Here is a 14,711-nt window from a genome sequence, read left to right as displayed (position 1 = left end):
GGATGGGACGGGATGGGAGAGGAATCCCTGTGCTCAGTGCTCACAACTCCCTCGGCAATCACTCGGTTCTGCGTGAATGGTGTGCTGAAGTTGAATGGCGCCTTGCAGATGGCTGGTTTCCTATGGGCTTCTGGCTTCTTGGTTTCGGGCTTGGAAGTACTTGCTTGGAAGTAATTACTTGGAAGTGTGGAGCATGGAATTACGATTACACACGTAGGTACAATAGGTACAACAGACAAGCTTTCCGCAAAGCAAAGGATCAAGTCCGTCATGCAATCACGATATATCACTTAGTTCGAATTCCGAATCCCGAATTCTTTCTGACTGGCAAGCCTCTCATCTCTCATCATCTCATCAGAGGGAGGGGTGTTTCCACACCCAACGAGTTATCGAGTTCTATCATGTCCTATCTAAAATTCCGAGGTGACATTCGAGAACTCGCCCTTCTCCAGCTTGGTCTTCCAGAACACGGGATGCGTGTCGGTGAAGCCGTGCTTGGTCCAGCCCTCCTCCTTGACGTGGTACAGGTTTATCGAGCCACCGGAGTACGCATCCTACGATCGCAGATCCGTCAGCAAGAGACACATCTACAGATGTGGGGTGGTGGGCTTACTCTGTGAGTAGCAGCCAGAATACTCCTCGATCCCAACGCGAGGGCGTCCTCATCGCTCAGATCGTAGTGATACTCTCTATCGAGGACACCGTAAGCGAACGTCTGCCCGGAGCCGACACAGAACAGGTCACCCTGGAGGCGGGTTCCATCGGAGTCGACGTAGTACAGCGCGGGGCCCTCCTGTGCGGTCACGCCGGCAATCATCGTGCCCATCGACAGTCCCATCCCCTTGTAGCCGTACACGATGTTGGCCAGGATCTTGGACGCCGCTGCCACGGTGATTCGCCGCTTGTGTCGCAGCTCGTGGAGCCGGCATTCCATCCCAAGGTAGTTCAGCCAGAATTGGCAGTCCGCGGCACCGCCGGCCATCGTGCCCAGCATCTTGTCGCTGTGGATCTCGTGAGCGGGTGCGGGTGTGGAGGGAGGGGAAGGCACGGGAAGCGGAAGGGTAGGAGACGAACTTGATCTCGATCACCTTCTTCACCGTCTGCGAGGCGATCCAGTTCCCGGCTGTGGCGCGCGAATCGGTAGCAACGATGATGCCGCCCTTAAAGCGGAACGCCAGGGTGGTGGTGCCGTGCGCGAGCTTGATCGGGCACGCGGGGTTCTTGTAGTCGTCGGTTACGGCACGGAGGAACGCCGAGGGCTGTGGGGGTCAGCTGTGTGGATACACGTACAGCTCCTGGATAGATGGATGGGTGGATGGGGATTGTTATTACCTGGGCGATGGGCGGCAGCGAGAACTGCTGGGCGTGCGTGGGCTTCGTGTTAAGCTGTTGCTGGGCCTCGGTCGAATCCTCGTCGAAGAAATCATCGTGCTGACAGGCGTACTGAGCTACCAGGGCGTCCATTCTTGTGTGTGCGGGTCGTGTGTGATGGAGCGGATGGTGGTGGTGATGTTGAGGTGCTGGTCGTGCGGCGTGGAGGGGTGTCTGGAGATAGTTGGAGAGAGCACCGAGCAGCGCCGCATCATGCTTGCTCGGTCGTGCACGGAATGGGACTAGTTCGCGGTGATATATAAGGTCACAAGATGTCACTCGCTTATGTGATCCACTTCCGTCTGTAGAATTGGTTTTCCGTTACTCACCGGGCCAAGAAGACCCGGAGCACCTCTTTGAGAACTGCGACCAATGGTGGCTCAACGGACGGCTATGTGGACGAGGATGAAGGAGAAGACTGGAAGGGAGAAGAGAAAGTAAAAGACGGTGTCAATGGCGGACATGTTCGGCGACGAGCCCTATACCGATGGCGCAGTGCTAGAATACCGGTACAATACCCAAGGACGCCGGATGTGGGGGAGAAAAATCCCGACGATAGAAGATGCGGCCGAGGAGGGGAGCGGGTGTCTCCGAAGCCGAACAGGCGTGCTCGGCGGGGCTCCGTGTACATACTATGCGTGACGATGAAGCTAGGGGGATCACGGTCATGTTTTCTCTCTCTCTTAATCCGTCAGTAGGCAGCAGCGGCGCAGCAACGGGGCCAACGGCGACAAGTAGCCCCCCGGCGGGAGCTGGGCAGCAGGAAATACCGGGCTCGTGGCCACCATCACCGCCTCCATAGAGTACTATGTATAAACGGTCCGTCTCCGACAATGAATTGATTTCCCTCTCCCTCTCTTTCGTTACTCACGTCTTGCACTCCAGCCCGACAAGATTTCCATCCTCCTACCTACACTCCCACTGCCCAGTCTCCCAGGGGGCCTATTCCCGCCAGCCCCCAATCCCGCACCGACGACGGACCGCTTCCGGACGGGACACCGGGACACCGGGGCAGCACCGGGCACCGATCGGAACTCCAACCGAGTCCCGACCCGGACCCGTGCTGTTTTGGCAGCGGGCTGCGGGCTGCGGGAGTTTTCGAGGTCGACATGACGTGCTGGCCGCCCCCCTAACGGCCCCCTAACGCCACCCATACGGCCCTTTCAAACGGCCCGAGCTGTAACTACAACTGCGACGGCCTGGGACTGTCTGCGACGGCCTGCGACTGATCTCGAACACCGGCGCTGAACCGGCTTAGTTATAGGTATACATAACTACGATAGTCGCGAGACCTTCAGCGCACATACCCACCGTATCCACCGTACTCTATAATTACCTACATATCATATGCAGTAGAAAGAAAGACCTCCAAGCCCAAGGCCTCGATACGGATACGGCTCTTTTCATTGCGACGAGCTTCTGGGCGGAAATGACGCGAGATACTACCTCCAGTTGACTAACTAGCGGCTATGCGGGCCCTCCTTCGAGCTCCAGACCTCCAGACCTCCAGACCTCCAGACCTCCGGTTGACAGGTTGTGACGCGCCAGAGTGGAAAATGCGGTAATCCTGCTGGGTTGGACTGGGTTGAACTTTGAAGACTTGAGAGCAGGTGCCAGGTGCCAGGTGGTTGGCGAGATTGGCCGGCAACTAGGCTGGGTAGGAATGCAGGTATAAGAATAATAAGATTTGACATATCGTATACATAGAAGGTGCGTACATAACGTATGGACGCGGGTTTTCGGAGTTCTCTTCTTGCGGGTTAGGTATCTGCCCAGGTATCTTCCTTGGTAGGGCATTTACCGGCAATACTGGTAAATACCCAATATGAGCGATGTTATAACTTCCATCAGGATGGGCGGTAATCGGTACTGTATGTACATACCGGTATTCCAGTGTTCCATTGGCGGAACAACGCAACTCACTCTCTCGATTTGAATCCCGCCTCCGAACCTGCCGCCGAGAAGGAAACAATGCGTTCTGCCGCGGGAAGCAAACATCGACCGCTCGAAGGCTCGTGCACTCCATTCAGGTGGGATGGCGACATGGTATGTAGGTAGAGCACTCTACCTACCGAGCCTATGTACCATACCATTGGGTACGGCAGATGTATTGGGAGAGAGTGGGTGTGTGTGTCCGTGTGTGCGCTCGGCGGATGGGTATTGGTCACGGCTTCGCCATGGAATGCTGCCGTACATAGAGTAGGTACATATCATAAAAGATGTTGGATGTTGGCGGTTTGAACTTCGGAGGCACGGACGGACGGATGGACGGATGGTATCCAGATTTCATGGAAACAAATGACAATGACAGACAAACAGACGGACGGACGGACGGTGGCCACTGGCCACGAATAGTGTCGGCGTTGGTCCTCGACTCCTCGCGCAGCTCAGCAGCAGTTGCCAGTGGTACTACGACCAGTAGAGTGCTTTACACATACCTCGGCGCCGAGATGGCATTGCCCACCCGTGCTTACCGGTGTTCCCCAGCTGAGTTTGAATCGGAGCACGTATGAAGGTACCTATCCGCTTCGTAATACGGGATCATATATATTCACAGGTCCTAGATACCGTACCTAGGTCCTACCTAAGTCCTACCGAAGCCTGAGACTCTGAGCGTGATGAACGGTTGACCGCCGAATTTTGAGCAGACTCGTATGTATGATACGTACAAACTCCTCATGAATCCATCTAGACCTAGTTACCAGACAAGCATCTAATTGAGGATACGAGTCTGCGAATCGCCGTCACCCCTCGACCTGCGGTCGATCGCAGGTCGTCGTCGATCAGAGTTCATGCGGGTTCCACGATACCATCACAGATCCTCTGGGATCTGTAGATGTCCGGTACCGTATCTGGTACGACGTCGATGGGCATTGGGCATTGGGCATTGGGCATTGGGCATTGGTGGATCTATGTATGGATGTACAATAGGTACACATGTATGGATGTACCTCGCATGGACTCCTGGACTCCTGGACTGCCGCCCACGTATGTACCGTATGTACCGTATGTACCGTATGTAGGCATGTATGTAGGTATGATGTACCTGAAGATTTCGCGTAGTTGCATGCAGGAGAAGAAGACCTCGTGACTGTGTGTACTTGCCTTGTATCTACCAACCACAGTCACCGACGGGAATCGAACTGCACGCGATGGTCGATTCGTTCAGCAGAAGGTGCGGAGGTGCGGAGAAAGGCATGTACACCAACGGACAGGCAGAGACTTCTCCGATCCACCCCCCGTGAGTGCGTGCAAGCAGCCGACTGTGTGAGGCTATGTATGAGGTCTTTTTTCGATTATTCTTAGGCAGTGAAAATTGTTTATCGGTTCCCCCACGCCCACGCCGGATCGAACAACTCCGCGCAGAAGTTGGAATGGGGGGTCGCTGGTCGTTTGTGCAATGGAATTGTAGACAAGTAACTCAGTATGAAGTAGGCAATGTGCCTTCTCTCCGTGGGGAAGTGTTCCTTCCCGAGTGCAGGCCGTACACAAACACACACACGAGACCACACCACCCACTCACTAGAGTGCTCACTACCTGGCAGGTCTTATGCCAACCTAACGCACTCTAGAGTCTACTCCACTCCACTCGACTCCACTCGGAGCAAGTAGCGGTGGCGATCACCGCCGCAAACCGGGGTTTCAGGGCTGCAGTGACATTCATGCACACATGAGCCCAATGCTGCAGGTCGAAACACGAGGACGAAGCGGAGGAGGAGGAAGAGGAGGAGGGAGTGTGAGCTTGCAGATTTCAAACATCCGGAATCCTCAGAAACCAGACGGAGTCTCGATCGGTAGGAAGACTCGGTGCTGAGTCTGCTGTTCCTCCCACGTAAACTACAGGACCATCAGGTTCTGTTGGCTCCTCCTCCGCTGCCTCGCGGAACCAACTGGTTGGTACGATAATTATCCGAATCGTGGTGGCAAATCGAGTGCGCTGTCGAGGTCGTTTACATAGGCCGGCGGAGAAGGCGGTTCGCCTAGGTATGTCCGAGATGTGCGCAACGCCTATTATAGGTACTCTGGGCGAGCTACATAGGGGTGATATGATGGCTGTTTGGAGTCGCAAAGTCGCGGCAGCGGAGGCTTTCGGGGGGTTCGGGATTCCGGAGGTTCTGGAGGTCGTCGGGCTCATGTGCTGTGGAGTTCCTATATAGAGTGGACGGAGTAGGTACTATGCCTTCAGGTACACTGCCAGTAGATACTCTACTCTTCATATGTATACACCGTACTCTACCTATCTGCCTGACGCAGTCCAGAGTAGGTACTCGGAATATAGCAGTTGGGTACTCGGTTGATGACGCCACCTGTCGGGAACGAACGGAGAAGCGCAACGGCTCTTGAGGTCGGTTTTGAAGGGGGTTCAGTCATGACGCCAAGCCCGGGTACCTCCCGTCGACTCCACGCCTCCGCCCGTTTCGAACCGTGCCCAACGCCGTTAGCGTGTCGGTCGGAGACCAACCCACGGAAGTTGGGCCTTCTTGGGAATAGATCTTCAGAGTCGGTGGAGTGGAGTGGAGTGGTGGAGTGGAGTAGTGTAGAATACGGTATGAAGAGTAGCTAGGTACGGTATGTATGTAAATATGTAGGCACTGAGCATTCTGCAGACTGCTCGTTAGTAGCCTTGTAGGTACCTACATAAGTCCACATGTATGTACTTGCAAATGCTGCAGCGTCGCTTTGGGGCGCGATTCCGGGGTTTCCTCATGCACGGGGGAGGCGAGCCGCGACTCGAGCATGCCATCCTGGCTACAAACCATCAGTATCGATCTGTGAATTGGACGCGCGAGAATCATCGTGAAGAACCGCTCAGAGTTCGTGGTCGCAGACTGTACTAGCAATGCCTTATGTATCATACTCCGGATACGGTCGTGGTTACGGGGAACTTTGTAGACAATAGACTTTCCTTCGCACGGAGTCTCCTGTATCCCACACGCATCGGCTCTGCATGCTCGACGGCCCTGTGCCGTCAGCTACGATCTCTCCTTCTCCTTCTCCTTCTCCTCACTCCTCCTCCCCTCCTTTCCCTCCTTCTCTTTCCTTCACACCCTCTCCGCCTGTCACCTCACTCGGCCAGGCTGCACGCACACACCCCCCGCCTCCGCCCCCGCCGCTGTCTGTTGTTTCTGCTTTTTCGAACCCAGACGATCCCTCCGGCGGAGCATACGGAAAAAGATTGCCCATCCATAATCCATCCATCCACGCGGTCTCCACTTTCCCCATAAGACGAACTGGGTCCGCCCTTTTTACTATCTGTTTGCTGGAAACTTGGAGTGTTCTGGATCCCCAAAAATCCGCCCATTCCATACTACTACCACTACTATTACATACACCGAAGCTATACATAGCTGTTAGCAGACCGAAAGGAGCACCGTCCAATTTTCGGATTGCGCTGGTCTGCCCCCATCGGAATCTCGCTGTCTGAGCCAATACGGAAGGCATCTAAACGACCCAGTCCAATTCGCCGGGAAACTCACTCGGGTGGATCCTCCCCCCCTCCCCGATCCCTGAGACAATAAGTCCAACCCACCAACCCGTTCCCATTCCCTTTTCCCTTTTCCATGTGCTTTCCCCCGTTCTTACCTGCCTGAGCTCCTGCATTCCCCACCACAATCACACAAGCGAGGAAAAAAAACAACAATCGAAAAGCAATGGATTCTACACATCGACGTCCGCCAAACACCTCGACGGCTGTGAGGATCTATGCTCGAGTGGCTCTATTTGCACGACAGAGCAAGAACATCTTCGGCGCGAGGATAAAAAAGGAGCAGTGCTCGACAGCCAGAAGCAGGTTAGAAGCTTTCTATCGTGTTCCCTCTCTCGTGAAAGATGAAGATGAATGAAGACGGAGGAGGAAGACGGATAGAGTACATAGGGAAACCTGGCTTACACACAACAATACAGAAACAGGATCACTCTGGCTCAAAGATTCTTTGCGCTTCCCGTCGAAGTCCAGCTCCAAATCATCAATCTCACAACGCTGCAGGATATTCTGAACCTGCGAAAGTCGAACAGCCAGTTCCGATACCTCACTATTGCACACGAGGGCTACCTAGTAAATTCCTACTTGCGCTCATGTGTGCCCTCCTTCGTCGTGCGGCTCTTCCCGCCCGCAAAGAAAACGCCCACGCTGCAGTATGTGACGGAACTCGCGGTCAAGCAGAAGATCGCCAGTGATCTAGCCCAGAACCTGGCCGAGCAAGTGCTCAAGGAGATGATGGGGCGCCGTCACCGGCGCCATATGGACCATGAACTTCACGAGCGCATGAAGCGGCGCCTCCAACGGGGCATGGCGCCGCTGGTTCTCGCGCTCTTCCAGTTCTTTGAAAACTACGTCGTGGCTCGACTGCAGCGCGTGGGAACGAACCCTTCGCACGACTACCAGCTCTCGATCCTGGGCCTGCTGTCGCGGGAAAACATGCACATCCAATCCGACATCATCGCGCAGTATCCCGAGAACATGTTGCTGCCCATACACCAGATGTACCACCTGCTGCTGCATCTATTCTTCCGCCGCTTCACGCCGCCGTCGCTACCGTTCGTCGGCACGCTTGGCCGCCGGAAATCGCAGCGGCCCTCCAATGACGCTTTCGCGAAGGTGCTGGTGTACGGCGGGATAAAGGAGGTGCACAACCTGTACCGGATGAAGGGCTATGGCCGACGTCGCAGGGCCCTGGATAAATACGTCGAGACGTTTGACGAGGAGCAGGGGAAATGGAAGGCGCGTATCCGGCAATTTGGAGCCAACGTAGCATCCATGTCCTCTTCCTCGCCGCCGCCGCCGCCGCCGCAACCCGCGACCATCCAGGCTACAATAGTAACCGCGCCAAGAGCACAACCATCGTCGAGCACGGCCTCGAATTCGACTCCCGATGACGAAATCAAAAGATCCGTCACGGAGCTGGCCCAGGTACATGTCGACGAGCTGTCGAATCTGTGGACTCCCGCCGCCGAGGAGCGCCTGCTGTCGAAGAAAATTGTCCAGGACCTTGACGAGGTGGTGTGCTGCGGCCGATTCGTCAGTCTTCTTCTGACCACGCCCGATGATGACGAAGAAGAAGAAGAAGAAGAAGAAGAAGAAGAAGAGGAGGAGGAAGAGGAAGAGGAGTACGACTACGAGGAGGAGTCGGATGACGAAGACTATCAAGAAACTGTCCCTACCATGGTCACGGCGGCGACACACGCGGAGACGGACTATGAGCCCTCGTCGTGGGAAATCGAGTTACCTGTTGAAAATGAACATGTCGGAATCGACCATTGAAAGGAAAGGAACGGGCTGGTCCCTGGTCTGATATAACTAAACTAACTACTGCTTGCTTGCTATCTCTGTCATATATATGGGTTCTGCCTGGGAATGTTTTTCTTTGTCTCGCCTTGTGGGGGCTAGGTGGTTAAGTATCATACCTAGGACCTAGGTACATAGGTGGGCGGGTGGGGCGGGTGCGGCGTTGATCTGATCTAATCCGAACGGACCGGAGTGGGATGGGATGGGATGGGATGGGATGGGTCATGCTTTTTTGTGTTTTGTTTGGGGGCGTATTTGGAGTTACTCTGATTTTATCTCAATTTCTTTCAATCTTTCAATCTTTTCATTTTTCCTTCATTTTTCCTTTGGGTGTACCTAGGTGGACAGGACAGGACAGGACAGGTCGGACATATCGTCTATTTATTACTATTACTATTATTATTACTTTTATTGGTGTGAAGTTTGAGCCAACCGCTGAGGCCTGTCTCAATCGCAGTGTTTGGTTGTAGACAAATGGTAAAATGTTGGTAGTATGTAGCATAAAGACAATCACACGATATCGTTCGGTAAATTGTCGGTGTCGTGTTGGTTTATCACGTGTACACTTGCGGACATATTCCATACTAACATAGCTCAGCACTGACGCTTGGCGTTTGTAGAGCTCTCTTTGTTATCACGATCTTCCTTTTCCTTTCACTGTACCATACCATTCACACAATACACAAAGCCCCCTCCTTCTAACCAAAACCTTCAACTTGATAGAAATCATTTCGCATTCGCATTCGTCAAACATTATACTCAGAACAAGAACAAGAACAAGAACAAGCCAAGAAAAGACCCCAAAAATCCACATATCCTCCTCCCACATACATAACTACAGCGCAACAATCCAGATGCTTCGAGATCTATAGTAGTTTCTTTTCTATATCCGTCTCCGTCCTCCGTCCTCCCCAACGTCCCCCCAAAAACCATTACGCGTCCGACCCGACGGCAGCATTTCTCTTGGCCGTGATCTGGCCAACCTTGATCAGCGCTCTGGGCGCATCCTTCTGTGGCATAAACAGCTCGACCAGCTAGAAACATCTGTCAGTTGCCTGTCAATTATGGGGATTAGTTGTGCGGACTAACCTGAATATACGGACAACTCGAGAACTCTTCATTGCGGAACAGAGCCTCGACCTCCGTCTTCGTCCTGACCTGGTGATTCTTGCTCTTTTCCGGGTCAGCGCCAAAGACCTCCAGGAGCTGCGTATGTTTCCAGGGGGTGATATCGTTGTATCCCGCGTCCATGCCGTGAATCAGCCGCTCGATCGTGTAGCCGTTGTTATTGATCACGAAGATGATGGGTTTCAGGCCGTGGCGGATCAGTGTCGCGATCTCTTGCACCGTGAGCTGCAGACTGCCGTCGCCCACGAACAGGATCACCCGGCGCGAGGGCGCGGTCTCGTTCACCGCGAGCGCGGCGCCCTGGAGCGCGCCGACCGAGTACCCAATGCTCCCGTATAACACCTGCGAGATGTGTGTGACGTGCGCGGGGAACCGCGCCTCGAGGATGCCGAAGTTGGACGTGCCCGTCTCGGTGATGACGACGTCGTTCTCCTGCAGCCACTGTCCGACGCGTGGCCAGAAGTAGGCGTGTGTGATCTCCTGGCTGATGCTCTGGCGTTCGCGCTGGGGGATGATGTTGTCCATGACGGGGGTCTCGGTGGTGCGAATGCGCGAGTAGTCGAGGGAGTCGATCAGCTTGCGGAGGACGTGGTTCATCTGGATGCCGGGGAACGTGCTGTAGCGGATCTGCATGTGGTCACTGTGGAACTCGACCGTGTTGCGCTTCTCAACGCGGTACGTGAAGCCGCCCGAGTTGAAATCGGATTTGAGACCGCCGACGTACAGGATCAGCTCTGCCGCTTCCACCCGCCGTTTGACGTCCTCGCGCGATACGTCGCCGCAGTACACGCCGCCGAACGCCGGGTGCGTCTCGTTCACTGAGCCCTTGCCCATGGGCGAGACGAAGGTGGGTAGCTTCGTGTTCTCGACGAGCTCGTGCAGCTCGCTGAGGACCCGGTGGCGGATGGCGCAGGCGTCGGAGATGATCACAGTGTTCTTGGAGGCGTACATCAGCTCGGCGATCTCGCGGACCACCTCGGCCTCGGTCTCGGCGTCGTTAGGTGGGAGTGACAGGTCCAACGGCGTCTTGAGGCGCTCGTCGGAGATCTGGTGGAAGGCGATGTCCGTGGGCAGGCCGATATAGACGGGCCGCGCGCGCAGCCAGCAGGTGCGCAGCACCCGATCGATCTCTTCGGCGGCGCGGTGCGGGTCGAGGAGCGTCGTGGTCGCCTCGGAGATGAACGCCGACATCCGAGCGTAGACAGTGAAGTCGCCGTTGCCGAGAGTGTGGTGCAGGAGGAGGCCGCTCTTCTGGGAGGTGCTGTTGGGCATGCCGACGATGTGGCAGACGGGGACGTGCTCGCTGTAGGAGCCGGCTACTCCATTGACTGCGGAAAGCTCACCTGGTGGAGTGTTAGCATCGCCGTATGGTGGGGGGATTCGTGGAAGGATTGACATACCAACTCCGAACGTCGTGATCAATGCCGACATTCCCTTGATTCGGGCGTATCCGTCGGCGGCATAAGCTATCCTCAATCGTTAGCCACCGCCCCGCCCGCAGCTCAAATCCCAGTCTTAGAGACACACACCAGCATTGAGCTCATTGCAATTGCCGACCCAGTACAGATCCGCATCGGGCAGAAGGTCCAATGCCGCCAAATTGAAGTCGCCCTTCACTCGTCAGCCAAACCGTCATCCCCACAACCCCATCCACCGGAACTTGAACACATACAGGAACACCGTGAACACCTCTCACACCGAGCTCATGGAGTCGCTTGTAGAGATATAGAGCGACGGGGATCTTCGACATGGTAGTGAACTGATTGCTATCGATAAAACAATGGTAGTGGTGATGGGATTGAGATTGGGAATGTAATTTTTTGAGCTCCGCCGGGGTGGGGCGGGGTGCGGTTTTTATATCAATCCGTATGTACTGTACGCACGCATATACATACGGGAAACCCACTCGACAAACGACGTCAGTGCAGCATCACGTAGGAATTTCCCCTCCAGCTCAGTGCAGCTCAGTGCAGCTGGTGACCCCTCCATCCAGTCTGTTTTCCGAACGAATGCAGGAAAAAATAAAGAGCACACCACATTCAGTCGATTTTTTTTTTGACTTTTTTTTAGTTTCTGGGGGCCAGCCCGACAGATCAGCCTGAGCTGATGTTTTTTTTCGGAAATTAAAAAGTGGGACGATGTTTGCGGTCGTATCTGGTGGGAGGCGTTGATGCTCTCACCCACACCCAATCCGGCGGTTTACGCATGCGGATGTACGTGGGGCTGTGCCGATGCGATGGATGGGGGGGGGGCGTCGAGGTGGAGGTGGAGGTGGGAGGATGCGGAGTTTTGTCGGCCCGGCGGTCATCGCGGCTGTACTTAAAGCGGCGGCGGCGGCGAGGGCGGCGGCGGCGGTGGTGGTGGACGATCATTGGCTTCCCCGCACTCCAGGAAGCTTGCTAACTACAGCAGAGCTCGTGAAGTTACAAAGAGTCCGCGGCTCAGCTCCTGAACTTCAGAGCTTCAGAGGTTCGAAAGCACGCAGCACTACCTGCCAGTTAACCGACTGGATGTAGGTGTGTATGCTGACAGGTTGGGTGTGCTGCTGTTGCTGATACCCAGATGCTTATCGTTCCTCCCACGTTTTTTTTCGTTCGGGCCGGGGCGGAACATCTAGGATGTACATACTCTCCATTCTCTCATTCGCCCCCAGAGTCCCTGAGTCCCAGACTAGTCATCATCATCATCCATACCCATCTGCATCGCCGTTTGCTTCGGCCGGTGGCTGGCCAGTGGCATGTCTGCCTCCGGAAAGCACATGTAGAATTCACCCCACCTCTCAGGTCGGTGGCGGATGCTGGGTAGTAGTAGTTACCGGTACTCTACGCAGACTGATCCGATTCCGTGCCGACCAGGCTGCAACTTGCAAACAGGCGGTGGCGGTGACTGCAGATTGTAGAGTAGAGTACCTTGGTGAAGTGCTGGCGCCCAATTTACCGGCGCAGCTCACTCGCATGCCTAGGTGCCTGAGTCCTGGCGTAGGCGGTGAACAGAGAACCTAGAATTGCGATGGATTGAATGATTGATGTTCCATTGTGATTGTTTTGTAGAGGTGGGCACTCGGGCTTTCATGTGATGCCGCCTCAACAACATACCTAACACAGATGGCTAACTACCGCGCGGCTAACGATCCGATGTGCCAGACGTCGCGCAAAACTACCTGCGCATTGAAATTTGGAAGCCAGGCTTTGCCCGTGACTCCGTGGCGGTGGAACAGCTGTACGGTACTATATATATCGTACCCTCTCGTGACTCGTGAGGTTCCGTCTCCCATTACCGGTACGACAGTCGCTCTGCAAGACTGCAACACACATCTTCGCTACCGTATGTCAGCCCTGAGTGATATTACCCTAGGAGTCGTCTGAGGTCTCCTCACGTGTGCGGCTTATCCGGAAGATACAGTATGTATGGTGGTAGTTATGGCTGATGTGGCTGGGGGCCTGAGGCTTTAGCGTCCGCACTACCCAGGGGAGCACTGGTTGGTCTTCCGACTCCGAGACTGCAACGATTCCACATAGTGGCGCAACATTCCCTTCCCACGGCGATGTACCGATTGTCGCTATCCCTCCAGGCTCCCTGAACGGCAATCGCAAGCAGATCCTCTATGGAAGAACAGCGGCTTCTGGCATCGAACCTCGCAAGATACCTACTCAGTACCTACTCTGTAGCTTGGGCCCAGGATAGTTGATTCTCAACTGATTTATGAGTGCTGAGCATGGAGGACCTCGCCGCCATGGCGACGAAAAGCTAATGTTGGGCTGAACCTGAAGCGGGCGTTACATAGGATGTTGCCCTTGTATGCTAGGGGCACTGAGAAGAGGTAGATCGAGTCTACGGAAGGGGTTGTCCTTTTCCCCCCTTCCCGATGGTTCGTTTCTCTACACTTGCATGTCTACGCCATTGTTGACATCTGGATGAAACCTATGGGAGATATGGTGACGTGTGTAGAGGGCACGGTGGGGAGAGAAGCTAACTACCGTAGTCCCGAGCTTGGAGACGGCTTGGAGACGAAAGGGAATTTAGCGGAGCTTTCTGGTGATGATTCCGGTATGAGGGTCGACTGTAGCGGCGGCGGTCGATTGCTAGAATCCCTACTTACCCGTAACCATACCCACCGGCGACTGCCAAGTCTTTACTTCTATGTACATATTCCAGATGGAGCTCCAGCTTCAGCACTTTCACCATCTGTCGACCGACTGCCTGCCGGTGGTCTGTGCAGTGTGTGGTGCCTTCTTGCCGGTACCTTCTTACCGGTACATACTTCCTGGAGATTTATCATCCACCCACGTTTTCCCGGGCCGGGACGGAACCTTCAGCTGCCCATCAATCCATACCTGTAACGATGCCCGCTGGCGACTGTCAAGTCTTCACCCACTTCTATTCCAGATGGCCCCCAGCTTCAGCTCTTTCACAATTTGTCGACCGAGTCCAGACTGCCTGCCGGTGGTCTGTGCAGTGTGTGTGGTGCCTTCTTTCCGGTACCTAATTCATCATTCTCCCACGTTTCTCGGACCGGGACGGAACCTTCAGCTGCCCATCCGCCGCCGCCGCCCCCCGTAACAACAATCCTTACCATAGCGTCAACGTTTGCTTCTAACAGTTCCAGTTCCAGTTCCAGTTCTAGTTCTAGTTCCAGTGCCAGTGCCAGTGCCAGTGCCAGTGCCAGTGCCAGTGCCAGTGCCAGTGCCAGTGCCAGTGCAACAAAGTGGTCTGTCTGTCAGTGTACAGTGTACAATACCTAGAATCCACTCTCCACCCCCACCTCGTGTGGCGGATAGCTGGTAGAGTAGTTGGTGGCGGGTGCATATAGTTAACGCTGACTGACACGGAAGCCAAACGGTCGGAGAACAGTCAGTCTGCAGCCTGCAGTCTGTAGATAACTGGCTGCAGATAGAGTGCTTTGGATACATGCGCCAATTTAATAGCG

At 54.8% G+C, this 14,711-nt stretch overlaps 5 protein-coding genes across 5 annotated transcripts; 3 read left to right on the top strand and 2 right to left on the bottom strand.

Annotated features, from left to right (window-relative positions):
* Positions 1-192: 192 nt before the first annotated feature.
* On the bottom strand, positions 193-1,561 carry BZA05DRAFT_391227 (nucleophile aminohydrolase). The gene is made up of 4 exons (XM_051482954.1): positions 1,333-1,561; positions 1,075-1,259; positions 614-1,001; positions 193-554 (listed from the first exon to the last, which is right to left on the bottom strand). The coding sequence occupies exons 1-4, from the start codon at positions 1,462-1,464 to the stop codon at positions 411-413; spliced, it is 849 nt and encodes a 282-aa protein (XP_051341623.1). The 5' UTR covers positions 1,465-1,561; the 3' UTR covers positions 193-410.
* A 4,667-nt stretch (positions 1,562-6,228) lies between these two features.
* BZA05DRAFT_237036 (uncharacterized protein) lies at positions 6,229-7,165 on the top strand. Its single transcript, XM_051479870.1, has one exon. The coding sequence runs from the start codon at positions 6,320-6,322 to the stop codon at positions 6,794-6,796; it is 477 nt and encodes a 158-aa protein (XP_051341622.1). The 5' UTR covers positions 6,229-6,319; the 3' UTR covers positions 6,797-7,165.
* Positions 7,023-8,632, top strand: BZA05DRAFT_442979 (uncharacterized protein; the record flags this gene model as incomplete). Its single annotated transcript, XM_051486817.1, has 2 exons — positions 7,023-7,162; positions 7,276-8,632. The coding sequence occupies 2 exons, from the start codon at positions 7,023-7,025 to the stop codon at positions 8,630-8,632; spliced, it is 1,497 nt and encodes a 498-aa protein (XP_051341621.1).
* A 193-nt stretch (positions 8,633-8,825) lies between these two features.
* BZA05DRAFT_391219 (uncharacterized protein) lies at positions 8,826-9,163 on the top strand. Its single transcript, XM_051482953.1, has one exon. The coding sequence runs from the start codon at positions 8,869-8,871 to the stop codon at positions 9,124-9,126; it is 258 nt and encodes an 85-aa protein (XP_051341620.1). The 5' UTR covers positions 8,826-8,868; the 3' UTR covers positions 9,127-9,163.
* Positions 9,164-9,272: 109 nt separating this feature from the next.
* Positions 9,273-11,661, bottom strand: BZA05DRAFT_370154 (thiamine diphosphate-binding protein). Its single transcript, XM_051481642.1, has 5 exons — positions 11,457-11,661; positions 11,314-11,395; positions 11,185-11,250; positions 9,746-11,127; positions 9,273-9,690 (listed from the first exon to the last, which is right to left on the bottom strand). The coding sequence occupies exons 1-5, from the start codon at positions 11,532-11,534 to the stop codon at positions 9,589-9,591; spliced, it is 1,710 nt and encodes a 569-aa protein (XP_051341619.1). The 5' UTR covers positions 11,535-11,661; the 3' UTR covers positions 9,273-9,588.
* Positions 11,662-14,711: the final 3,050 nt, after the last annotated feature.

Source organism: Tricharina praecox (assembly GCF_024521635.1).
Source record: "Tricharina praecox strain CBS 144465 chromosome Unknown BZA05scaffold_6, whole genome shotgun sequence".
In the NCBI taxonomy this organism is placed as follows: Eukaryota; Fungi; Ascomycota; class Pezizomycetes; order Pezizales; family Pyronemataceae; genus Tricharina; species Tricharina praecox.
This window is presented reverse-complemented; position numbering and strand designations above follow the sequence as displayed.

Coding starts and splice junctions, on each gene's coding strand:
- BZA05DRAFT_237036 (XM_051479870.1), top strand. CDS start 6,320: ATGCTCGACGGCCCTGTGCCGTCAGCTACGATCTCTCCTTCTCCTTCT.
- BZA05DRAFT_391227 (XM_051482954.1), bottom strand. CDS start 1,464: ATGGACGCCCTGGTAGCTCAGTACGCCTGTCAGCACGATGATTTCTTC. Junction 1,260..1,332: donor CGCTGCCGCCCATCGCCCAG/GTAATAACAATC, acceptor TGACCCCCACAG/CCCTCGGCGTTCCTCCGTGC. Junction 555..613: donor TTCTGGCTGCTACTCACAGA/GTAAGCCCACCA, acceptor CTGCGATCGTAG/GATGCGTACTCCGGTGGCTC.
- BZA05DRAFT_391219 (XM_051482953.1), top strand. CDS start 8,869: ATGGGATGGGTCATGCTTTTTTGTGTTTTGTTTGGGGGCGTATTTGGA.
- BZA05DRAFT_370154 (XM_051481642.1), bottom strand. CDS start 11,534: ATGTCGAAGATCCCCGTCGCTCTATATCTCTACAAGCGACTCCATGAG. Junction 11,251..11,313: donor TTGCAATGAGCTCAATGCTG/GTGTGTGTCTCT, acceptor GATTGAGGATAG/CTTATGCCGCCGACGGATAC. Junction 11,128..11,184: donor GATCACGACGTTCGGAGTTG/GTATGTCAATCC, acceptor ACACTCCACCAG/GTGAGCTTTCCGCAGTCAAT.